Raw genomic sequence first — 27,405 nt, 5'->3', positions numbered from 1 at the left:
ACTTTAAAGATACACATTTGTATAACTTGATTTTTTGAGAATTCCAACTTACTTAGAAGATGTACAATATAGTGCATCTGGGTCTTAGGGTCTTATGCAGTTTGCACTTTCAATACCTAGGGGCATATAATACCATAAAATTTCATATTTTTAAAAATCAAAACATACAAGTAGAAATCTGCTTCCCGAAAGATCAAGTTTCTGATGCAAGACTCCTAAAACTAAGCTTTAAAAAAACATTTTACTGGGGCCCCTGGGTGGCTCAGTCGGCTATGACTCCTTGATTTCAGGTGAGGTCATGATCTCACAGTTTGTGAGATAAAGCCCTGTTGGGTTCTGTTGTGCTGATTCTCTCTGTCCCTCTCTCTCTCTCTCTCCTTTTGCCTCTCCTCTACTCTCTCTCTCTCAAAATAAATAATATAAAAAAATTTACCTATATACAGCATAAATAGGATGCTAACCCATCTTATACTGAAGCGGCATCAAAATACAACAATTATAAAATAAACAAATAAAATTAATCCTTTCTTTCAACAAATATCTAGCTAGGGACATAATATCAGTGCCATCTCTAGAAGGATAAAAAAAGCCATTTCTACTGCCATCTTCCTACTTCCAGTTTTTCCAGAAGACACACCGTATGTCTAGTAGCTGTGGCTCTCCTTGATCACAGGATTTCCTCCTTAGAGACAAACTATGCTTCTGATCCTGGTCTTTAGTACATCAAAGAAAATGTCATCTTATTAAGAGTCACTGTTGGAAAAAAGGGCTCCAAATTTTCAATAATAAATATTTTTTTTAAAAAAGAATCATGGAAAGGATTGAAGAATTGACATATAAAATCAAGAGTATATGCCAGTCCAGAAATAATTATGCATTCTACATAAAAATAGCCACACTGGTATTCTATGCAACTTTCTGACTTCCTGGAATTAATCCCCATGTGTCTTCTATTTCTACCTTAGTTTCTAAAAACCATGTAACTCTGGAATGTCACTTAATAAAAGCATTATTATCTATCTAATGTGATATATGCAAGTGAGATTTTTTTTCATTAATTCAATGGCCACAAAGGCACAAAATGAACAACAGGTCTTTTTCATACCTGTCTGCATCAACATGGCAATACACTGTTACTTTTAATAGACTTCTAATGTGGTAACCAGCTTAAGTTTAATACTATTTTACTTCTGTTTCCAATTCACCATTTTTATGTTATCTATTGACTGTCCATTGAAAAAATAAGCACTGACCCTTCCCCTTTTGCCCTGAAGTTCTTACTAATTGTGATTCTTTTTTACATTATAAATTTTTATAATGCATTCTGCTCCAAAACCATAACTAAACCTATTTTATATATCTTCTAAGTCAATTCTAAAAACTAAAAATCAATTAAGTACATTTATAATATGCCTCAGTAAAAACGAATTACAGAGGGAAATACAATTTCATATGATCTAGACATTACCAGTTGAAAGAGAATTGAACATTATCCCAGACAGAAGACAGTCTTGAATTTTCTTTTAGGTTTCTTCAGTTCTTTCTGAAGGTACAAAATTGCCACTGTAAATACCAAGTTTCTTTCCACCCACACTTCCCTACTATATCCTCTCTCTTGGACTATATTTTTCATTGCACTGTAATATCTCAAATATTTTGATATAAGGTGCAAAGTTTTTCCAAGCATAAAAAATGCACTTGTCCTCCTATGATAAATAGTGTGGTTAAGTATAGAAAATTTAGGTCCAAATCTCTTCTTCCCCAAATGTGAAGATACTGTTCCACCATCTTCAAGCATTCATCAAGGCTGCGAAGAACTCATTTCATTTTCCATTTTTTATTCCCTCTCTCTGGCAGTAATCGAGGATTTTCTTTTTATCCTTAGCGTTCTCAAGTTTTACCAGATGTGTCTAGATGTATGTAGCTTTTTTCCCATTCATCCTGCTCGGGCTTTTTCAATTTGAAATTCATTATTTTCTCCAGCTCATAACATTTTCTTCAATTGTTTCTTTCACTATTTTTCTCCTTCCCACTGTTCCTGTTCTCTGCTTCTATAAATTCATATTTTTGAATTTACATATGTGAAAAATTTGTGGTGCATTTTCCATTATGTCTTTATTTTTCTCTCTCTTTTTTTTTTTTTGGCTTCATATATGCAGAGATTTGCTCTTTAGCTCCAAATCAACAGCTCAGTCTTGATTCATGCTAAATTGTTATTAGTTCAATCCATTAAAATTTTTCATTTATAATTTTCAAACTCTCTTCTGGTTCTCTGCCCCTTTTTCAATGAAATTATGATTAACGATTGCAACATGTTCTCATATCTTAAATGAAATACCAATTAGTTTTCCTTTGAAGCTTTCTTCGAATTACATCTGACATTAGTTGTTCTTTTATTCATCTTAATCTTCTTCCATCATGATTCTCCCCAATTGTCTGATTATCCCTGTCTGTTTATATTGGCAAATGAAAAGATTACTTTAGAGACCATGGGAAGCCAAAGTGCACTTTCTTTGAGGTTGTTCAGGTTTGTTTACCCAAGTGGCTCTCTTTTAAAAGGGAGAATAGTTAAGTACGATTTAAGCAAGTCAGGGCATATAAATAAGGCATCCAGGAAAGGTAGATACCTGCATCAGAAGTCAAGCTCACTGGTAACCATCAAAACTGTTTTCCTCTGGAGTAGCATGCTTTAGTGGCTCTGCTTTTCTCTCTCAGGTTCCAACATCTCAGTAGTTGTCCTACTGAATTGTTAGTCTACTTTCTTAGACCACAGTTCTTAGACTTAGACACAGTTCTTAGACTTCAGGCCTGAAGGCAGGCATCACTGCCACTAGAGTTGTTTAGGCTGAAGAAAGGGCAGGAAGGAGGCCCAACTAAACAGCATTTTGGAAAATATATATTTTTTTAAATTCTTGATTATTACCCAATTACCCACTACTGCTCTTTGTATTTGTTGACTCCAAGCTTGGAGCCTTTCCGAGGTTCCCCTAGGAAAACCTGAGCTTACCTCTGGTATCTTGGGTTCCGTTCCTTCTGAGATTTTGCTGTCAATCCGATCCGGTGAACTTTCTATCTTCTTCAAAATTTCTGGTCCTCTGATGGTACCTGTAGTGGACTGTGAACTGTAATTTTACTGCTCAACATGCTTTCTCCCCACCCCCTTTTTCTAGTAACATACTCCCTCTGGTCTGTGGGGAAAACATTCCATATGATTTAGGAGGTGATTCTTCCCAACCAACAGAAGTGGCCACATCACTCAGGTCTGGCTAGAATATCCCACACCCTTTCCTTTGGCAGCTGTCATTGTCTGGCTGAAAACAAAGCTAAAACAGAAGAAAAGAAAGACTACAAATGTTGGAAGAAACAGTACTGATGACATCATTCAAATCTGGATTTATCCACATCTAGGTTGGATCTTCTCCCTTCCTTCCTTGCACACATGCTAATATACATTAAAGTCACAGAGCTAATGAGGTCCTTTTACTCCTCTTTAAGTCAGTTTAATATAATAACATCTGTTCCTGCTTTTCAGAACTGTGGTTTAATTCAATCTTTAAAAAAGTATCAGTGGGACACTGGGAAAAAAAGGAAGCTAAACAAATGTGCTCAAAGCACCATATTTAAAAGAAAAGTTAGAACAATAACTATAAAAAAGCCTGAAGAAATAAAATGAATGCTTCATAGTTGCTGTTAAACACATAATGAAGAAATAGCTGTAAACTTTATTAAGGACATCTTATTGTTCCATAAGACATCCTTTATACCTCTAGGAACAAAAAAGCAGACATAAAAACCAATTATCTCTCAAAGAGTTTTTTCTCGGAGTCAAGATTCCAATAGTTTCAAAAAGAAAGAGAACAAAGGAAGAAAGGTGATAGTAATTTAAAATTTGTAATCTATTATTGTCCAAAAAACCTCTCCGAATGATTATATAGTGGCGACCCCTGAAAGAAAATTTCTGTGGCTATTGGTGCGATTATTGGGGCAGAGGTAGAGAAAAGTTTAATTTTAAAACTTTTTAATTTTAAAGTACAGAAGGCAATGAACTCGATGGATTAAAGACAAAATTCAGTACTCTTCACCTAAGATTCATAGGCTTATGCCTTAAGCACCCCTCCTGAAACAATGTACAAAATGCTGTACATATGTGTTTAAGTACATTTTGGGGAATAGGTCCACAGTTTTCATCAGAATCTAATAACTAAAATTCATGACCTAAAAGGGTAAAGAAAACTGTTCCTGACCAAAAAAGAACTATGACAACTTCATTCAAGATTTTAATTAAATCCAGAAAAAATCTAATACCTTTCTTTAGAAAAACTCTGTTAGAAAAAAAAAAAATCAATAGCCCTAATATGAATGAAAAAATCGAGGCTAAGCAGTAACTTTCCCAAAGTCACATAGTATTAGGTCAGGGTTCAAAAACAAGTTTCCCAACTTGATATCAAACTCTTTCCATAAATGGTTTTTTTTTTCCAGGAGAAATATTCATGAAAAAAAATACAAAGGCAATGAATGGGTTATTTCATAATGGAATGTAATTTTATGTCAGGCACAGAGACTGTCAAGTACTCACATGCCTGGAGTGTAACGAAATTAGAATCTGACCCTTATTCCTAATTGCCCTTTGATTTAGACATTCAGGAAAACTTCTGCTTCTGGTAGTGAAGTCAGAAGACCTTACTATTTAATTAAGATGTACAAATCTTAACATTCAAGGCTGCCTAAGCCCATGAATGGGTTCTCTAGCCAAGCAAAACTGCTCTTCTGGGCTCCATGGGATACACAACAAAGCAATAAAGCTGCTCATGCATGGAGGAAGAAAGTTGAAAATGCCACGTCCTTTATTTTTATATTTTCGCATAAATGACAAGAGGATCTGCTGATAAGGGTAAAGTAAGTAAGAAACTTCCACATATGAAAAGACTTCTCAAATAACTAAGACACATTCACAACTTAAAACATTCCAATTTGGATCTGGCCAAGGGAACTCAAGTACTGGAGTTTGGGTTGGAGCAAAAAATTGGGTCAAATGACTGAGTGAGAGGATATTGGACTGAGAGGTAATGGTTACATGGGGTCAGAATAAGAAAAGGAATTAAGAAAATGTACAAATGTAAAAACAATCCACAAAGCAAGTTAAAGATATGTTTTGAAGGTTCCAAGTTTAGAAAACAGTGCAGTCAAGTCTTTGCTTTGGTACTTTGCCATTTTATCTAGAATCCTAGAATCATCCGCTAAGCCTATAGCAGAGAAATAATAGAAATATGGTTTGCTTCACCATTCCCAGAAAATGAGATATAAGAGTAAGAAAAAGATGTTGAATTTTGCATTACTCTTATCACTCCTTCTTTATTAACAACAGTAAGATAAAGCACTACAAATTTTTTTTTAATTCTGGGAGATTTATAACATATTCTATTTAAATACTAACGACCTAATAAATCCAGAATATAATCCTAAAAGGGCATCTAACCTATGCAACTATCATGTAGAGTCTTCATTACAGAATCTCATTCCCTATGCTAATATTGGCTCCATCTAAAATAAATTAACCCATATGCACAATTACCCCTGAAGAGTTTTACTGGCAATCTATGAACTCAACAAAATAAAGAGTTAGGAAGGAAAATGAAAGAGTGAGATTTTTCTAAATCACAGATTTTAAACTCCTAGCCAAACATCTTACTGGTCAGTAATTCTGTTGGCACAAAGCTCTTCATTCTTCCTAATCCTTCATTTTTAACAACTAATATTTATGGAGACCCTTAATAGTTTACAAATGTTTTCACATACATTATCTCATCTGACTCGCACCAAAAGAAAGCATTACTATGTCTTTTTTTATGTGAGGCTCTGAGAGGTTCCATTTGCATATACTTACTTGACAACATGAATTAAGAGATGTAGTAGGGTCTAACACAGCCTTCATCTCACTTTACATTCTGAGAACTTACTATAAAAGACATTATCTACAAGGTATGTATTTTGATTTGATGTTCCAGAAAAGGTTAAGAATAGTATACTACTCACTCATAATCTATGAAAATCTACCCCAAAATCAATCATGATTTTTCGCAAAATGGAGTTAGGTAAACAAGATGTAACAGAACACAGCAACACTAAGTAGCTACATTCTGACAAAGTCTTTTGAGGGTGGAAGAGAGAGGTGGGAACAATTTTATAGTCAGGTGTTCTAACCAACTTAAATATACCAGGACTATTACTACTTACATAATTAGAAAAAGATGTCATTCACATAGATATATAAAGAGACCTAGATGAAAAGATGAAATAAGCTAGTGATCTTTAAAAATTTATACAAAACATATTTCTTAAGAGTTAACTACTGAGGAGGCCATAGAAGAATAGTAAAAAAAAAAAAAAAAGAAAAAAAGGACATAGCTTATAGGAGTTAAGAAAGCAGATTTACGTGAGACAGCCTTATTTATATTCCATTTACATCATCTGCTGTGACCTTGAGCAAGTTATTCTTTGTCTTGGTTTTTTCAACTATAAAATGTGGATACACATATTATCTACCTCTTAAGAGTTGCCGTGAGGATTAAACGAGACATAAAGCAACTTAAACTGCCTGGTAGATAGTAAGCACTCATTAAAATATTAGTTATTAAAATATTAGTTATTGAGATTATAACAACTTCAGGGAAGAGGGGATATTTTATCTGGCTCTTTACGGAGAAAGCAGTCAACAAAGAGCAACACCCAGAGAGAACAGATATTAATAGGGTTTGAAAACTAACATTTGACCTAGCATATCCCAAAACATTCTAAACCACTAGCATATCCCAAAACATTCTAAACCACTATAAAACCAAGATAGCTTAAAAAATACGGTGTTGACACACATAATTAAATGGGAATTATAAAAACAGGCCATGCACCTTTGGTCTGGCACTTTCACCAATGGAATATATCCTACCAAAATACAGAAACATATACATAAAAACAAATATATCAAAGAGTCCACTGTAGTATTATTTGTAATAGCAGAACACTGGGCATAACCAAAACACTGGCTACATGCACTGTATAAAACTAGGGAAGTCATGATCCCTAACAAGAGAGTACTCCCCAACCATTAATGGAAATAAGGTAAACTATATGTGTATTTTATATAGGAAGAGTATGATAAACTATTAATTTAAAAAGAATTTTTTAATATTTTTATGATGACATTTATACAAAACAAAAATGTTTACATAAATACACATGTAAATATGTGTACAAATGCACAGAAAAAAACCCATGAAATTATATTCACTTAAAATTTATACCTTGTGTTATAAAAGGGAGATTTTCAATTATACCTTATCTTCCTCTACTATTTAAACTTTTACAGTTTACTTTTACTATATGACTTAACAAAAATAGAAAAAAAGATAACACAATCTCCCTTAAGATTCCTCCAACATAAAGACATTAGAAAGACTGAAAAGACCAGTCACAGTTTAATGTCATGTCTGCATACTTTATCACAGGTTTAATTCAAAACATGTGTCATCCCGTCAATGGAACTTAAAATTTTTATCTTCTTCGAGTCTTATAAGCAGCTCTTCTATTCTGGCACTGCTTAATTACCAACCACTTAAGTTATAAATTATTACTAGTTTATTAGAAATATACTTCAAAACCACTGGAATAAAACTAAATAATACTGGAATGATAACACAAAAAATAACTAAAACATATCTTGGAATTTGTAGGTCCTGCCCTAAATATGTATAGAGATGTTCAAGTTCAGAGACAGACTAGTAGGGGCTCCTGGGTGGCTCAGTTAAGACAACCTGACTCTTGGTTTTGGCTCAGGTCATGACCTCACAGTTTTGTGGGTTTGAGCCCACATCTCTTGGAATTCTCTTTCTCCCTCTCTGTCCTTCCCCTGCTCACACTCTCTCTGTCTCTCTCAAAAATAAATAAACTTAAAAAAAATATTATAAACAAAGATAGCCTAGTTAAGACTAATGCCATCACAAATCAGTAAGAATACTAAACAGATGCTGGCACTGCTCTTATCTTCTTTATAAAAGCACCTTTACTTCTTAGGTAGCAATGTGTAAGGGAGGGAGGGAAGAAAGGAAAGAAAGAAGCCAAGCTTGCTTAGAGCCTTAGAGGTTAGGAGAAAATAGAATTGTTTCAAAACACCACAGACTACATTAAATGTAAAATATGGAAAATTACTTTGTTAACCATAAAACCCTGCACATGTCAGCTACGTGTCAAATAACACAGGAAACTGTTTAGTACAAACAACTAATTTTAGTACTTGGGACTTCAGGTTATACAAATGCAGTGCATAAACATGTATATAATGAGCAGACATAATCCAGTCTATTATTCTATTATCCAAATACATGAAATAAAGTTAGTACTTCAAAGAGTGGGAAAGATAGACTGAAATAGCTAATTCAACTGACTAACCATTTAGGAATACATGATTAAGTTCTTATCTCCCTCCACTAGCCAATTTAAATTTAAAATACATGAATTAACTTTAAAAAACAAAAGGTACTACAGGCAAAAGGTGGAAACAACCCAAATGTTCATCAATGGATGAGTGGAAAAACACACAATTGATTATTCAGTCTTTATTAAAAAGGAAGGAAATCTGTCATATACTATAATATGGAAGAATCTTAAGGTCATTCATTATGCTATGTAAAATTTAAGTCAGTAGCAAAAAATAATACTATGTGATTCCATTTACATGAGGCATCTAAAATAGTCAATTTCACAGAAACAGAAAGTAGAATGGTAGTTACCAGATGGGACAAGAGGGAAACAGGGAGTTGTTGTTTAATGGGTATAGTTTCATTTTTGCAAGATGAAAAACTTCTAGAGATCTGTTGCATGACATTGGGAATATACTTAGCACAACTGAACTGTACACTTAAATGGTTAAAATGGTAAAATTCCATTGTTTACCACAATTAAATTTTTCACAATTATGAAAAATTAAGAGGTATGCATTAAATTATTTAAGCCACTTCTAAAAATTAACAAGCTATAAAGAGATCAAGTGAAGCACTTTATCGAACTCTTTTCTGACATCTAAGTGGCAAATACTGTTAAGAACACAACATCTAGGGGTGCCTGGGTGCGTCCTAAGGGTCTGACTTCGATATCAGCTCAGGTTGTGATCTCGTGGTCATGAGATTGAGCCCTACATAAGGCTATGCGCTGGGCATGGAGCCTGCTTGGGATTCTCACTCTCTCTTCTTTCTCTACCCCTCCCGATTTATGCACTCTCTCTCTCTCTCAAAATAAACATTTAAAAAAGCACTGGAAAACAAACTACAACATCTAAGATTAAAAAGAAAAAGGATACATAAAATTGCTTCTATCAAGCACAAATCTGTCTTTACAGGACTGAAGAAAGGAATGTATAGTTTCTCCCAAGAAATCTGAAAATCTAATATGAAATGGATAATCTCACAAAATACAAATTGAAATATTAATGACATTAAATCTAATAGTGTGTCAAAAAATATATACTAAATATTTCAAACAGTTTAATATTAGGAAATTTCTTATTGTGATTCATTATATGAATAGATTGGAGGGGAGTGGGGAAGAAATACTCATTTCAATAGATGCCAAAAAAGCATTTGATAAAATTTAGTATGCATTTCTGATAAACTCTGTGAGCTAAGAGAGTTACTTTAGTTTAGAATATTAAATTAATAAAGAATATTTGCATTACACTTAATAGTGACACAGCAGCACTCCCATTAGCACTCCCTGGATAATGACTACCTTTATTACCACTTTTATTTAACATTTTGGGAATGTTCAAAACTGATGCAATAAGAAGTAAAACAAACAAGAAGTACTGAAATAGAAAAAACAGAAGATAATCATTTAAAATCAATATAACAATTTGGTCAGAAAATTCAAAAGAATTTTGAATAAGTCAGTTAGACTTAATAGAAAAATTTAGTTTAGTGGCTGTATACACAAGATCAAAATATGAAAATCAATAGGTTCCTATACTCCAACAGTAACTAATTACAAAGTGTAATGGAAGAAAAAATACCATTCATAATGATAATAAGAACTATAATCTGGAATAAATCCCCCCATAATGTGCACAACCTGTATGAAAACTATAAAATTTTATTAAAGACAGCCTGAAGAAAATAGAGACACACCATGTTTCTGGATGAAAATGCTTAGTATTATACATCTATGTCTCCTCAAATTAATTCATATTTCAATGTAATTCCAATTAAAATCTCAATGGGAATATTTTATGGCAGTTTACAAAAGTCATCTGACAAGGTAAACACACACTATCTAGAACTCCTGACAGATCAATAAGTGAGAACTGCCTTCTACAACATCAAAGCATTCTAACATATTAGATTGAGCCATTCAAAATCACAGATATTTGATGGCTTTCAATGAACAAAAAGAACAATTTCAAAAGGTCCAACCTAGTAACAAAATTGATACAGACACAGAAATTAAAAAACAGCTATTAGTGGAGTGTCTAGGTGGCTCAAGTCACTTAAGCATCTGACTCTTGATTTTAAACTTAGGTCATCACCTCAGGATCATAAGATTAAGCCCCATTGCTAAGTGTGGAACCTGCTTAAGATTCTCTCTCTACTTTCCTCCCTCTCTCTACCCATCCTCCACTTGCACCTCTCCACTTATTAAAAAAAAAAAAAAAAGACAGCTATTATTAAACTGAAAATCTCAAATTCTCTTCCTCCCGTTTCTAAGTGATAAGAAACAGAGGAGTCCACTCAAGTATTTAATACTAATAAAGCCCAGCCAAAGGCCAAGATGGCCTCTGATTTCTTGCCCCAGTAACAGCTATGGGTAGAAAACTGAAAGGGAGGGTGGAGAAGAGAAGAGATGTAGGGAGGAAAAGTTTCTTCCAACAACCCTGAACATTAAAGTACACCTAAGCTAAAACCTAAAAGAGGAAAGACACAGAACCAAGGGAAGAATATCCTAGAAAAAGAGTAAAAAGGACCCTAAGTGCGAAAATCTCCATGCTCTAAGAACAAGCTAGTGGGACTAGAAGATAGTGGATGAACTATGGGGGCACCTGGGTGGCTCAGGCTTGGTTGAGAGTCCTTCTCTTGATTTCAGCTCAGATCAGGATCCCAGGATCATGGGATGAAGCACCCTTGTGGGGCTACACGCTGAGCATGGAGACTGCTTGAGATTCTCGTTCTCATTCTCTCTCTCTCTCTCTCTCCCTCTCTTTCTCTTCCCCACCCCGCCCTTCTCCCCCATTCATGTGGGCTCTCTATCTCTTTTGCTCGCTCTCGCTCTCAAATTAAAAGAAAAAAACAATAGTGAATAAACTGACAAGGATACAAAATGAGTCTATAACAATAAGAAAAATCAGCCATACAAAGTCTTATAAGCCAAATCTTATAAATTTCCAGATATACCTTGGGAGTCTCGTGTCCAGTAACCTTTCACTTCCCACTCTGCCACCTCACCATTTTGGCAAGAGCAACATTTTTTGGGAAAACATTCCATGAGACTCAGGGGAAAATGTCCTCTCCTAGTCTATCTCCTAGAAAGGGCAGAAAGACATGACCTCGGCCTGAACACAGCATCCTTTTCCTTATCAATGTTTCAGTAATGGACACATGACCCAAGCTAGGCCAACAAGATTATTTTCAGGAGCCAGGAATGACTTTTTTTCTTGTATCGCTAGACATAAGGATACATAATCCTAGAATTATATTGGCGTAAGACATGAATTATCCTCCAATATCCACACTTCTCTTCTTGTAGTAAAACACTTCTCCACAGGTTGTATCTGGGTATGATGGCCATAGAGCAAGATACAGGCCCTACATATGGACATATGACTAAGTTCTGGTCAGCAGGTAATTTTATAATTTCTTGGCCAATTCATTAAAATATTTGTTTGCCTGTTTCTTATATCTCATGTGCTATGCAGTTTTCCAGGGCTGTCTTACAAAATACCAGACTGAACAGCTTAAACAACAAAAATTTATTTTCTCCCAATTCTTTAGGCTACAAGTCCAAGATTGAGGTTTCAGCAGGTTTGGTTTCTTTGAAGGTCTCTCTCCTTGGCTTGTCAATAGCTACTTTTCGCTGTGTCCTCACATGACCTTTTTTCTGTGTGCACACATTTCTGGTGTCTCTTTGTGTCCAAATTTCCTCTTCTTATAAAGACACCCGTCAGATTGGATTAGGGCCCACCCACATGACCTGATTTAACCTTAATTCACCTCTATACACAGTCACATTCTAAGAGACTAGGGGTTAGGGTTTCCATTATTTTTTTAATCATTTTGTTATTTTTCTTCATCATGGTAAGTGTACTTTTTTAGTCCCCATTTCCTATTGCACCCATTCCCCTATTGCTTATTTGTTTTGTTTTTTAAATTCCATATATGAGTGAGATCATATGGTATTTGTCTTTCTCTATTTTCACTTAGCATTATACTCTCTAGTTCTATCCATGTTGTTTCATATGGCAGGATTTCATTCTTTTCTTACGGCTGAATAATATTGTCTCTCTCTCTCTCTCTCTCTCTCCCTCTTTCTCTCTCCCTCTCTCTCTCTCTCTCTCTCTCTCTCTCTCTCTCTCTCACACACACACACGCACGCGCGCACACACACACACACATATCTTCTTTATCCACATATCTATTGATAGACACCTGGGCTGCTTCCATAGTTTGGCTATTGTTAATAATGCTTCAATAAACATACAGATGCATACATTCCTTTGGATTAGTGTTTCTGTATTTTGGGGGTAAACACCCAGTAGTGCAATAATTATTGGTTTGTGGAGTAGTTGTATTTTTAATTTTTTCAGGAACCTCCATACAGGTAACAACAGCTATACCAGTTTGCATTCTCAACAACATGGGTGTCAGGCTTTCAACATGAATTTTGGAGGGACACAATTCAGCCCGTAACAGGCTGAAACATGAATGTGATGCTAGTGAGCCAGATTAGACTTTGTAGATGAAGTCAACACCCTAAGGCAGAGATGTCCAATAAAACTTTCTATAATGATGGAAATGTTCCATATCTGCACTCTCCAATATGGTAGCCACTAGCCACATGTGACTATTTAATTAAAACAAAACAAAACCAACCTAAAAATCGAGCCCCTGTTGTACTAGCCATATGTCAAGCACTGAGTAGTCATATTGGTAGTAGCTACCATATTGGACAGCACAGGTTAAGGGATGGTATAACAAAACAGAAGACACTTAGACCTATGCACACAAACTGAAGGACTACCCTAGAGTATCACATAATCTATCTTCCTTGAACTACATGTGTTTTGGAGTCTCTTTGTTCCAACAACCTATCTTATATTTTAATCAATACAGTAAATCAGAAGTAGAGTGCTACCATAACAAATTCTTAAAACCTCTGATAAGACTCAGAGGATAGCAAGGAAACATGTCAGGCTGGAAAACTAACAATCTCTCTTATGTAGTGACAAACCATTTAGTAAAACTCTAGCCTGCAATAATGGGGAGGGCACATAATTACATGACTACCAAGTGTGTACAGCTCGAAGAAAAGCTCAGAATAAAAGCAGAAAAACTCAGAATATTGATGAGTGTTGGCTATTTAAACAGGCAAGATCAGCTCAACCACGAATAAGGGAGTCTGTGAGCAGAGATAAACATAAAAACAGTGCCACTGAATGAAGCTCTGAGTCCAGTAAATCTAGGCCTCTCGGATCAGGAAAGGCAGCTACTTTTGTGCTCCAAATAAAAGGAGAGAATTTTGTGACCTCAAAGGTTCTTTGCCACACGGTAGCAAAAAACAGGTGAAGGTGCTGCTTTCCCATCTGTGATGTTTTTTTCCACTTGATCTTAGTCAAAAGATCAAGAAGCAATATGTGATAGTTTTTTAATGTGTCAACCTGGTTAGGCTAAACTAAGAGGAAGGAAAGCCAGCAGCCATTCTCTAAACACTTTCTCTCAAGTATTCAAACACTAATCTAGGTATTGCTGGGGAGGGATTTGTAGATGTAATTAAAGTCCCTAATCAGATGACTTTAAGTTAGGGTGATCATCCTTACTGAGCATGAACTAGTAGGTAAGGTGTTAAAAGAGGCTGGGTTCTTCCTGGCAAATGAGACTCTAAATAGCAGCTGAGTCTACAATTACTCTCCCTTCCCTAGATCTTCCTTTCCTAACTGCCTTCGGAAAGCAGTGTCAGCATATGACCATGTGTTCTAGCCTGCTTGAGATCTTCCCTTCCTAAATGCCTACCTTACAAATTTCAGACTTAGCCAGCTCCCAGAATTGTGTAATCCCATTCCCTGTAATAAATCTTTTAACATGCATCTCTCTATCATATATAAATGTCCTATTTGTTCTGCTTCTCTGGTTAAACCCTGACTGATACACCATTCAAGCCCTATTATTTCAGATGCTCTGTTAGCCCAATAACAGAGAAAGGAACAGACCTAGAAGAGAGACTAATAAGAGAATGAGTAGATATCAAAAAGTTATGACTAAAAGAGATTTTGCTGAAGATAATGTCATATGGTAGTGACTTAAAGAAAATGGAATGGGGGCACCTAAGTGGCTCAGTCAGTTAGCATCTGACTTCAGCTTAGGTCATGATCTCATGGTTCATGGGTTTGAGCCCCACATGGGGCCCTGTGCTGACAGCTCAGACCCTGGAGCCTGCTTCAGATTCCACGTCTCCCCCTCTCTCTGCCCCTCCCCTGTTCACACTCTGTGTGTCTCTGACTTTGCCTCTCTCTCAAAAAATAAACATAAAAAAATAATTAAAAAAAAGAAAACAGAATAGAAATCTATTAAGTTTTTGAAGGAGTTTTTACCATCAAACCATGTTAGTGGCCTATAAAAACCTATGACTGAACCTTAAATAACCCTGCAGCTCCTAATTCTATACCAACTGGCAGGGAGCTATAAAAGTTGTGTAATTCCTAGGGATGTCATACTCTTGAATGCCTTCTACTTTGGAAGTGGCAAAGAAAGATAACAAATAAGGAAAAATCACCTAAGAACAAAGCCAAGGACACATGCAATAGTCAAAGTGCATTCCTCCCATGGAGCAAAATCAGAGTTTAACCAAGGAACTCTCCAGTTGCCAAGGCAGAGTCTTCTCTCCAGAAGAATTTCAGTATTAATATGGACCAACAACTGCTATTACTTCTATTCTTTCCCTCTCCAAAGAAGCATTATTATGATTATCCTTAATATAATCATCCTATTCCTATCAACCATTGTACACTGGGTTGGAAACAAGGAGAGATACATTATTTATTCAGACTACTGACTGAAGAGTAAAAACAGTATGCAGGTATCTGTCACACTGAGCTGTATACAGTAACTCGATGGGGCTTAGGATAGATTATCTTGAGAAAGTAAAGTATGTGTTAAAAGAAAGGTTTGTACAAATGTTGGGGTGACCAAAAGGTTCAAAACAATACTCAAGAAGAAAAGTTTAAACTGGAAATACCTACTTGACAGTCCCTAACTTATGATTATATAAACACACAAGACTAGATAAAATCACCAAAGATGTGAGATTAGGTTCAAGTTTGAGCAAGAAGGTACTAAATAACCAAAGGATTTACAGTGAGGGGACTAGGAGGAAGTAAGAAGCCCAACCAAAAAGCAGTTAGTAATACAGAAACAGAAGAGGGTGGTATAACATAAGCAAAGAGAGTAACATTTTTTAAGATGCAAAAATTGGTCAACTAAGTCAAATACTACTGAAATGAGTAAATAAGAAATGGACACAACAGTGAAATATTATATCCAAAAAGATATCCTGGTACCTTTGAAAACAAAGATCATTAAAAAAAAATTTCTAAGAATTTTTTCTTAAAATATTGGGATAAAGGTCTCCAGAAGTCACAACAGAATAATTCATTTTACTACACAAAAAATAAAAATGTTTCAATGTTCACATAGTATTGTGAAAATAATATGAGAATAACAAATAATATTGTGAAGGACTAATATGCATAAATATAAATAGCACCAACAAATCACTTAGAAAAAGATAATTCTAATAGAATAGTAAGTAAAGGATAAAACAGCACATTTTCAAAAGAAATACAAATGAAAAATAAACATAAAAATTTAATTGATGTCAATAATAATCAGGAAAGTAACATTATTGTTTAAAAGATTTTAAAAACTAAGATTGCTCATTTCCAGTAATACTATTTTTTTAATGTTTTTTATTTATTTTTGAGAGACAGAGAGAGAGAGCACTAGCAGGGGAGGGTCAGAGAGAGAGGGAAGCACAAAATCCGAAGCAGGCTCCAGGCTTGAACCCACAAACCATGAGCTCATGACCTGAACCAAAGTCGGACGCTTAACTAACTGAGCCACCCAAGCGCCCCTGTTCTTTTTTTTAATATTTGTTTTTGAGAGAGAGAGCGAGCATGAGCGAGCATGAACGGGGGAGGGGCAGAAAGAGAGGGAGACACGGAATCTGAAGCAGGCTCCAGGATCTAAGCTATCAGCAAAGAGCCTGATGCGGAGCTTCAACTTGTGAATGGCAAGATCATGACCTGAGCCCAAATCAGACACTTAACCAACTGAGCCACCTTGGAACCCCTCCAGTGATATATTTTTTTAAGTTTTTATTTATTTTTGAGAGAGAGAGAGAGAGAGACAGCGTGAGCAGGGGAGGGTTAGAGAGAGGAGTCACAAGATTTGAAGACAGCCTCCAGCCTCTGAGCCGTCAGCACAGAGCCCGACGCAGAGCTCGAACCCATGAACCGTGAGATCATGACCTGAGCGCAAGCCGGATGCTTAACCGACTGAGCCACCCAGGTGCCCCTCCAGTGATATTCTTAATACTCTGTTTATGGAAGTAAAACTTAAGGAGTATTTATTAAATTTAACATGTGCATAATCTTTGGCCTAGTAATTCTTTCCAAGAATCTATCCTAAACAAATATTTTTGTATTTTAAAAAAACTGTAAAAGGATGGTCACTTCAGCATTATACATGTAATAGCAATGTACTGAAAACAATAAAAATGTCTACCAATATAAAGTTGCAAATAAATCATAAACATTCATACTATGGAACATTCATAAGTGAATGAGAACAATGAGGCAAATCCTAATGTACTCTGTCAGACATACATACCCCTTTCCCCAACCTGCACTCATTCATCCACTCTCACCAAGAAAGAAACCAGAACATTTGATATATACTAAGCTGTTAGCAGCATTTACTCTAAGAAAGAATTAGATAAAAACCTTCATGTATTAGGAGACTTTTAAAAGTATGAATGCATTCAGTTTTTATAGTTAAAGAAGTATGTAGCCATTATCTGAAGATTTATCTCTTCAACTGACATATTTCAAGTATGCACATCAATGAGACTTTTAGCAGACAAAATTTCTAAATGACAGTTTTGCTCTGTGACAGATAATTTAACATACACCAAAGTTTAAAAAAAAAGAAAAAATTTAAATAAAGATTAATTCTGGAAAGTAGAATTATAGATAATTCTGTATTCTTTAGATTTTTTTTATTTTGTCTAATTTTCTACAAATATGGATATGTTTCTACATATACATTTAACTAATTAATAATGTTTAACTATAGAAACACCATATTTAAAATATAATTTAAGAAATATTTAGGGGCACCTGGGTGGCTCAGTTGGCTAAGCGTCTGGCTGAGGCTCAGGTCATGATCTCACAGTTCGTGAATTCGAGCCCCACGTCAGCCTCTGTGCTGACAGCTAACTCAGAGCCTGGAGCCTGCTTCAGATTCTGTGTCTCCCTCTCTCTCTGACCCTCCCCTGCTCATTCGTCTCTCTCTGTCTCTCAAAAATAAATTAAAAAAAAAAATTTGTTTTAAATAAGTAAATAAATATAAAAAATATTTAACATTGTATTCTATACTGTTCTGTAACTCAATTTCTCATATTATCCTATGTATACCTGCATTAAGCACAAGTACACTTTATAATGTCTTTTCTTACTACAAAATCTTCAGTGTAAATTAGAATAGATAAGTCTTTGGTGTAACTTAATTGTCAAGGACACTCTATAAAAATAGCACATACAGATTTCATCTTAAAAAAAATCAGAGCCTCATACCAGAAATTAGTGATTATTCCAAGAGGCATTAATAAAAGATGTAATCTACCCAACTTTATTTTTTAATGTTTATTTATTTTTGAGAGAGAAAGAGTGAGTGGGGGTTGGTGGGCAGAGGATCTGAAATGGGCTCTGTGCTGACAGCAGAGAGCTAATGTGGGGCTTGAACTCATGAACCGTGAGATTATAACCTGAGGTGAAGTCGGACCAATTAAGTGACTGAGCCACCCAGGCACCCCTAGTCGACCCAACTTGTATTCAAAACAGAAATAAAACAAACCCTATAATGAGACCAATTCTAAAGGCACACAGTTGCACTGAAAACTAACAGATTCCCAAATAATTATACAGGATTAAAATCATCTTCACATTATTTTATTATTAATTTTATCTCAACATGATTTAAATATTCTGAAGCTAGGAATGTGTCAGTTTCTTCAAATTCCTCATAATTCCTGATTTTGCTAGTTCCCAATAATGCTTCTTAAATAAACTTATTTGTAAGAGTGTATTAACAGTGATATTTCCAAAAAAAACTTTAAAAAATTCCATCAACATTTTCTTGTACGTAAATTTAAGTTTTACTAATCTACAACATGAATAAAATCCGTTTGCTCAACAAATACAGCTATTATTTTAAATACAGTAACCTTTTTAACATTCACTGAGAGAGAAATGGTTGAGATTATTATATACTGAAAACAGCCACATATCGAAGATAATAAATGTTTGTCAAATAAAAGAATTAACTCCTATACTGCATTTTGAACTACTAAGAACTATATTAGAGGTTTTGTAACAGGACTATTTCTGTTATTAACTTCAAATTTAAAAAATTAAGAGGGAAACATTGCACAGAGAAGACTATGAGGTCAAAGACTGAATTGGAAATACACCTGGTATAACACAAATAAGACTTCCTTTTCTTCGCAGGTTTCAAATTTAGAGTTATAGGAAAGAAGGAAAGGAAAAAAGAACTCTACATTAATATTTATTCTAAATTCAAAATTGGTAAAATTAATTTTTCTACAGATCTCTCTGAGATATTTCTCAAAGGTTCTTTAATTAAAAGGCAATACAAGGGGGACCTAGGTGGCTCAGGCAGTTGAGTGTCCAACTTTGGCTCAAGTTACGATCTCACGGTTCATGGGTTTGAGCCCCACATCAACCTCTCTATCGTCAGTGCAGAGTCCCACTCTGTCTGCTCCTCCCCTACTTGCTTTCTCTCTCTCTCTCTCAAATAAACATTAAAAAAAAAAAAAGACAATTCAAGTGGAAAAACCCACACCACAAATTAATTTTAGGACAGGTTATTTCTTCCCTTTTATTTTATTTTCTGTTGCTTTCTTTTTGAGGAGGGGAGGGGGAACAGAAAAAAAGAAAATGAAAGATTAAATGAGACCCAGTGGTAGCTCAGGAGAATATGCCCTGCTGGAGATACACAGGTATGCTAGTTTGGTGCATCTGTCATGCCTAGTGTGTACTTTCAAGTAAGCTCAAGAAATAAGAAATGAGATTACTTATTTTCAAAACTGAAATAACATTATCTGATGCACCTCACATTTTTTGCCACAACTCAAGTTTTAGTAACTGATTAATCTGAACATTAAGTAACCAGCAGTAAAAATATAATGAAGTATAAACTGCAGTCCTCTCCTTTATCATGAATTCGATCCCTAACCTTGCAATCATTTTTAAACTATTCCACTCCACAAATTCCATAGTTTTAGACAACATTTTCATGGTACAGTCGGCCGAAATACCCATAATCCGTTTTGTGCAGATGTATCCTAGAATTAATTAAAATAATAGTTATGATTCTCCAATACCTTAATTCATCGTGTTCAATACTATGCTGAACTTTTACTGAAAAAGCATGCTTTGTTTCAGATTATTTACCCAAAAAGAGCATAATTTTTACCCATGACTCATAAAAACTTACTTAACATTTTAACCGATTATCAACAATCTTATTGTCCATTACACACAATTCACTATGATTTATCTATACACCTGGAGAGGGATTTCATCATATTATCAAAATTGTTTATAAATATACTAAATAACATTGGCTCCAAAAGGAATTCTTAAAGTACTGTGATCTTTACATATTTTTGTTAACTAACCCTCTTTTATGTCTAGTCTGACCCAGAACTAAGCTTAACTTTTTTTTTTTTTTAATTTGGCGGGGAGAGAGAGAAAGAGAAAGAGTACACATGCATGCAGGGGAGTGACAGAGAGAGAGAAAGAGAGAGTGAGAAAGAGTGAGAGAGTGAGAGAGAGTGAGAGTGAGAGAGAGAGAGAGAGAGAGAGAGAGAGAGAGAGAGAGAGGGAGAATCCCAAACAGGTTCCACGCTCAGTGCAGAGCCAGACGAGGGGTTCAATCCGACCCTCGGATCATGACCTGAGCCAAAATCAAGAGCTGGAGGTTCAATCGACTGAACCACCTAGGCACCCCTTAAGTCAACTTTTTAAAGATCAAGGAAATGTTTATAGAGTTTTATAAGATAACAGAAGGCAACTGACATCATGCTTTCAATAATTAGATCTATATTAATTTTGAGTTTCAAAGCATTTGGGGGAAAAATAAAATCCAACATGTCCCTTTTCAAGAATTAAAATCTAAATTAGAAATCATGATAAAATAATACTTATGTCATTCCACAATTCCACTTTGCCTCGTGACTGGATAAGAAAAGTTTTTAAAGACAAAAATATATATATTAAGAAATTAAAGATGCTAAGTCAGGAAGGGTATTTTGCTTCTGGGCGGCAAGTGGATAGGCATAACAGACAAGAAAGACTCCAGGGTCTAGATAGGTATTCCTATCCACCCTTTACCTTTAATTCCCTAATTTTTTTTTTCCAAAAGGTGAAAGTGAAAGGAAGTTAGTTAGATTTGGCATAGATTACCATGGATGGTGGTGCCCTCTGTTGGTCCTAATAAAAACATAAGTAATACCAGCAAGTACCACATATCACAATGAAGTGAAACTTTTTTCATCTATGATTAAGTATAGAAAAAAATCACATGGAAATTCGTTACATGTACATTTCCTAACCCATTAAATCATCTTGATAAGACTGTAAAATAAACAACTGTCATAAATCCAAATATACTGCCTAAAAACTGGTTTCTTAGTCAGCTGGATAGTATAACTGGACGCCAATAAAGCAATCTAGCAAACAGGCTAGGAAATTTTGGGAAGTCTAATGTACTGCTCTGATACTCTCAAATATTTTCAGAGTAAGTGGCTAAAAAAGAAATATTTATTCATTTATTACTTGTTTATTTTTACTTCAGAGATCTGACTACATGAAAGCCTAGCAGAGGTATGATGCTAAGACTTATATAACACACATGCTACAATGCAGCAGGAGATATAAGGATGTGTAATGCAAGATTTCCATCTTCAAATCTGACAGTCCATAGCAGACCAGATGAAAACTACTTCATCAATTAAACAATCTAAAGGCAAAATATGAAAATTTAAGATAAGAGTAAGCATAAGGCTAGTTTACCAGAAAGAACAAATAAGTCTTGGACCTCACAAAACAAATAGGTCATTTGTGTTACCACATTACCTTGGTCATAAGCAGGCACATAAATGCCTGCCGAATGCCCCACTACTACTGCAGTGAGACTGTTTCAAACTAACAAGGTGGGAGGGAAGGAGAAGGCAGTCACAGACCTCTCTGAGTAGCTAATAAAAGTTTTATGCACACACTACAAAGGTAGGGGAGAAAGAATAAAACACAAGCACCTTCAACAAAATCCTGGGTTTAGTTTTTTTTAAGCTTTTGGAAATAACCTTGAAAAGTTAAAATCTTGAAAGGGAGGAAGAAGCAACAGATTGCCTCTAGAAAGGGTAGTTTTCAGTATAAAGTTTCATTTTGTTAGTAGTTAATTCTAGATAGTGGAAATATGAATATACTTATCTGTTGTTTTCTATATTTCTTCTTTCAATGTTGAGTAAGAAAAGAAGGAAACAAGAAAATAAGAACAAAAAGAGAAAAGCTTGGAGTAGTCAACTTATTTTCAGTGGTTGCCCTACTCCCTAAAATGATCTTCCCCCTCACTACCTGAATTTGTTTTCACACTATCTGAAATGACAAATTTCAAGATGCTGCACTCAATCATACAGCATAAGAGAACATGTGAGTAAATAAATGAATGAATGAATGAGTAACCAGGCTTTCAATCCAAAAGACAGGTTAAGTCCTGCTCTGTTAGTTATTAGCTGTGTGACTCTAATGAAGCTATCTAAAACCCTTCTAAGCCAGTATCTTTGCCTCTAAAATTACTATGAATATTGCCTCCCAAGAGGTGTATACTTCTGAAACTCATCCACTTGATTTAGCAGATACATTTAACCATTTACTCTTACTCTCATTAATCACTGGTGCATTTTAAAGTCAATGTGTCTTAAAACAGTTTTGTTCAACATTACTTACCCAGTACAGCAAAATGCCCCGCACATAGCAGGAACTCTAGGCATTTAATGAATAGTGAAAGAACTATGAGGACACCTACTCCACAGGGATATGGTGAAAATAAAATGAGAATACATGATACCCGTATTATCTCATTTAATTCTCAAAACAATGCTATAAGGATCTACATTACCACCATTTACACAGGAAGAAACTGAGGTACAGAGAGTTTAAGTAACTTGCCCAAGATCACAAAGCTATTGAGTGATGGATCATATTTGACTCTAAACTCTAGTCCATGCTCTTAACCAGTATGTTAGACTTGACACACAGTAGGCACTGAATAAGTAATAGCTTCTTAATATGTTTTTTAAAATGTAAATATATCTAGGAGGCTTAAGGTAGTTATCAGGCATTCAACAATTAAGTAAATTGGCTTAAATGGCTTTCCTCCTAATACCTATAAAACAGTACCATCAGTAACAGAAGCAAATTAGCAATTGAAAGATGTTGAAATCCAAACTTCCGCTATTTGGCAGCCCTAGATCCAAGAGGAGGAAGAAACTCCTCTGGATTTCCTAAATGAATTCTGGATCCTCCCTAAGTACTAGCTATTCACAGAGTATGTTTTTTAACAAGTACTGTGCTTAGGGAAACTAGGAAACAGGATAATTATGACAAAACTATTTCTTCAAAGATCTTAACATTTAGTTTACAAATACTGCTTCATCAAGAGATGAAACTGGGTAACAAGCCTCTCTGGACTCATCGGGGATTCTACCATTACAACGAAGGAGGTGGGGTGGCATTTTTCCATTAAAAGACAACAACAAAAGATCTGGATGTGAACTTAAAAGGAACACAATCTACTGAAATAATTTTTCTTTCTCTCATTCTCAACCCTACCTCTTCCATATCTACAAAGAAATTCTCTCTAGCCTTGTAAATCCTTTCAAAAGTAAGTCAGTACTAGTTTATTCACTGGTTCCCCTTGTCTAAAATTTCTTCACTAGGTCTGTCTCTTAAATTTAAAGCCTCAAGTTACCTACCAAAAATAGCTGGAATTCTGATCAACTCCTACTGTATTTACATTTTATGCTCTTTAATAAAAGTTACTTTTGAACATGAATCCTACCTCTAACAAGATTTTTTCCCCTTTGAATTCTGCATTAGCAAACACTGATACCATTCAATTACATTTAAAAATGCATTCAATAGAATGCAATGTTATTTCTAAAATCTCTGGAGTACCAACTTCTGCAATTTCAACATTTTTTTCCTGTAATATTCGAGTAAGCAATTTAATTTAGTCCACTAATTTGAAAAGAAGTGCATCAAGACTTTTATGTTAGGAAATATACTTCTGTGTATTTTCCATGTTAGTCAGTCATCCACTAAAAGCCAAGGATATTATGCGTTTTTCAGTTTTCGATCTAAGATTTTGAGTTAAATGGCGGGGGGAGGTGAGGGAAGAGGAGAGCTCTTGGTCTTATCCTTTGTTTTCATTTATAGATAAAGTCACATAAATTATCCAAAACATGATTATCCTATGCTGAAATACTGAAGAAATAATCCAATTCTCAATAACCTACTCTAACATTTAATAAGAATTACATTCTTGTGGTGCACCTGGGTGGTTCAGTCAGTTAAGCAACCAACTTCAGCTCATGGTTGGTGAGTTCAAGCCCCACGACAGGCTTTGTGCTGACAGCTCAGAGCTGGCAGCCTGCTTCAGATTCTATGTCTCCCACGCTCTCAGCCCCTCCCCCACTCCCACTCGTGTGTGTGTGTGTGTGTGTGTGTGTGTGTGTGTGTGTGTGTTTCAAAAAATGAAAAAACATTAAAAATTTTAAAAAATTAAGATCCTTATTCTTCAACATTCAAGTAAACCTCCTTTAAATGGAATCTCCTTGCCTTCGAATTTTTCTCTTTCAGCAGATACAGAGAATATCCAGCTAACATTTCTTCATAGCAAATACATACATATATATATAGTTTCATTATCATTTACTTTTTCTGGTTAAATACCTGCAACCAAAACTATATACAAAAACTATAACCTTCCATGTTTCTTTTTAACCTTTTGATAATTTTTATTAGAAGGATAACCTCAAGGATCATGTTATCCATGTTTTATTTTGTGTAGCCAGTAACAATGAATTAGAAAATGAACTTAAATACAATGAGTATTAGCCACAAGATTTCCTAGCTCTAGAAAGTTAAACTTCTGCTGACATGTCAATAAAATGACAATGAAATGAAAAACATTGCACAACTCACCCAATTATAGTGTACAATGACTATGAGGTTTATTCCCTTCTTAATTTTGGTCAAGGACGGAGGCAGGTGCAAGACATACTGTACTCCTTTCTGTCTGCTCACTCCTCATCATGTACCTATACAGATTTTTTTTTAATGGCTGCACTTTCTTACACTTATTTCTCCTGACTCATCTTCATAACAAATGACAAACCTGTTGTTTATACCACTGTGCATGGAACAAAATAAATCATATTAACTCCCGTAGAAAGTCAAAATATATCATTTCCATTTTCTGAGGAAAATAAACCTGCCTCGCAAAATTAACATACCTATGAACTTACTAAAAATTCTGATTAGGCCAAATTCCAATGACCAAAACCACCTAGGTATGTGAAGTTTACAGCAGACTATTCCCATAAGTACTACACTTAACTTGATAATGAGTTCTAAACCAGAGCTTGATATTTTGTGGGAGAATTTAAAATCTTAATAAAATATCGGCATTCTGACCACAGCTGCATGTTTGTGTTATTTTGCAATTCACTGCCTATGTTTTAAAAATTGTCAGGAGGGGGATGCAAGGAAATAAACTGTCATAAAGAGTGTAGAGTTCTAAACAATTAGAAAACTTTGATTTTCTACTTTTGCTCCTATCCACCACAATCAGTTTCTTCTAAGCCTTGTTTTCCTCGTTTTTAAAATAAAAGAGCTGAACTAGATTATCTCTAAAATGCTTCTCATTTCTGTAAAGAATTATACAAGGAAATGATTCTAACTACGATAATAGATATTGAAAATAAGAATCCTGTCACACTCTTCTCTTCATTATTTCAAATGCAGCCCAAGCAATACACTATACTGAGAGGTTTCAAAATCAATACAAAATCTATCAATACAAGCCTATTCTTAGGGATACAAAATAGCAAGGAGTATTCAAGTTTTTGCCATACGTACTTGAACTATTACATCTCTAGCTATATAACTTCACCCAGTCTGAGGTAAAAGAGAATCTGGTCTTCCAATAGATAAGCCTCAAACTCTTTAAAAGGTATTTCTCTGTTTGAACAGAACTGAAGATCCAGTAACGCAATTTTCAAAACACAAGTCTTGCACCAAGATAAACTCTGTTTGTGGAAGAGAATAAATGGCAAGTGCTACTACTAGATAATCCAGTCTTCGTACAACTGGCTTTAAAAATCAGCCTTTAAAGCGGTTTTCCTTCTACTGCCTGATGTTACAACTTCTTTCTTCAAGATTTTCCAGCTTCCATTTCAGGGAGTGGACAGGACAGTTACAAAAGAGCTGATAACTAGTAAGGCTAACTCTTAGTTCGACGTCAGTATGGTAGGTTTTACTGAGCTTTTGGGTTATATGGCCTTTAAAGAATAAGGTCCTGCAACGCCGCCTGTCTGTGGACCCAGGAAAAATTATAAAACAGTTATGAAACCAGATCACTAGGACAAACCCAGAGGCCTTCCTATTCCAACTCACCACAACCAAGCCTGGCTTTTCAAAGCACTCTTTAGCTGCCCCATAATGTCTGGAAAACCACAGAGCCTGGCTTAATTCCTCCTCACTAAGGAAGCATCTGAAGATGTCTATCTACGTCCAAGGAAGAGTCAAAAATCTTTGTCAGCCACCCAGTTATATATAAATGTATCGGGATATAAGATCGAGTCATCCAAAAATCCTTGAGAGAGCAGAGAACTAAAAGCTATTTCAACAGCCACAATAGTTGTGGCCAAAAAAAAACAAAAAAACAAAACAAAAAAACAAAAACCCTGCAGCAGAACAGTATGGAAAAGTACAGCTTCTCACGTGTCTCTCACATACACAAATACTTAGCTCTGAGTCGCTTACAACCTTACCTCGCCTCAAAACGCTCGCTCTTCCACCTCACAACTGGGAGAAATCTACCAACCTCCTAGTCATTCCCCACGAGACTCAGCTACCTAGTATCTCACCCCTCCCGCTTGGGTCCCGCCCCCGCCCCAGCAATAGCAGGGCCCCGCTGACCCCAGGCAGACCCCGCCGGCTGCGCACACAGGGAATCTAACCAATTCTCTCCATCCTTAACCGTGGGAAGCATCCCGGGCTAACCTGCTGTTCACCGACTCTGTGGGCTCCGCGATCCTCCCACCCCCACGTGTCAGCTACCCTCCCCCACCTCCCCACACCTCACGATTCAGGCCGGGGAAAGAAAGAGGGCAGTGGAAAGCCTGGCCGCTGAGATGGACCGACCCACAGGAATCTGTCCCACCGCAAGTCCCCTCCCACCTTTAGCCCCTACCCTTTACTGCCCCATCCTCCCCCTTCCTTTGAAAGCAGGCCCTTGCCTCAGAAACCTCTTCTTCCTCGTCGTCGTCGTCCTCTTCTTCCTCGCTGTTGTTGCTGCTGGTGCCGCCGCCGCCGCCGCCGCCGCCGCCTCCACCGCCGCCGCTGTTGTCGCTGTCGCTGCTGCTTTCGCTGCTGCTGGGGGGTCGGCAAGTCCGATTACGCTTGGCCTTGTGGTGTTGCTGCTGCGGCGGCTTCTTCTTCAGGAGTAGGTCGCAGACTCGCACCATCCCACGAGGAGAAGAGGCCGAGCGAGCCCCGCTGCTGCCGCC

General features: G+C 35.9%; 1 protein-coding gene across 1 annotated transcript; it reads right to left on the bottom strand.

The window, feature by feature from the left end:
- LOC115296588 (ankyrin repeat domain-containing protein 17-like) lies at positions 1 to 27,399 on the bottom strand. Its single transcript, XM_029945052.1, has 3 exons — positions 27,136 to 27,399; positions 3,008 to 3,105; positions 1 to 116 (listed from the first exon to the last, which is right to left on the bottom strand). Exons 1-2 carry the CDS (start codon positions 27,361 to 27,363, stop codon positions 3,079 to 3,081), a joined length of 255 nt encoding a protein of 84 aa, XP_029800912.1. The 5' UTR covers positions 27,364 to 27,399; the 3' UTR covers positions 1 to 116; positions 3,008 to 3,078.
- Between the last annotated feature and the right edge of the window lie 6 nt (positions 27,400 to 27,405).

Source organism: Suricata suricatta, chromosome 1 (assembly GCF_006229205.1).
Source record: "Suricata suricatta isolate VVHF042 chromosome 1, meerkat_22Aug2017_6uvM2_HiC, whole genome shotgun sequence".
Taxonomy (NCBI): Eukaryota; Metazoa; Chordata; class Mammalia; order Carnivora; family Herpestidae; genus Suricata; species Suricata suricatta.
Note: the sequence above shows the minus strand (reverse complement) of the source record. Positions and strands in the feature narration are given on the sequence as shown.

Bases quoted from the DNA above. Each gene is read 5' to 3' on its own strand.
- LOC115296588 (XM_029945052.1), bottom strand. From the start codon at position 27,363: ATGGTGCGAGTCTGCGACCTACTCCTGAAGAAGAAGCCGCCGCAGCAG. The intron at 3,106-27,135 runs GCAAGGGCCTGC...AGTCCACTACAG, and splicing joins AGGAAGAAGAGGTTTCTGAG to GTACCATCAGAGGACCAGAA.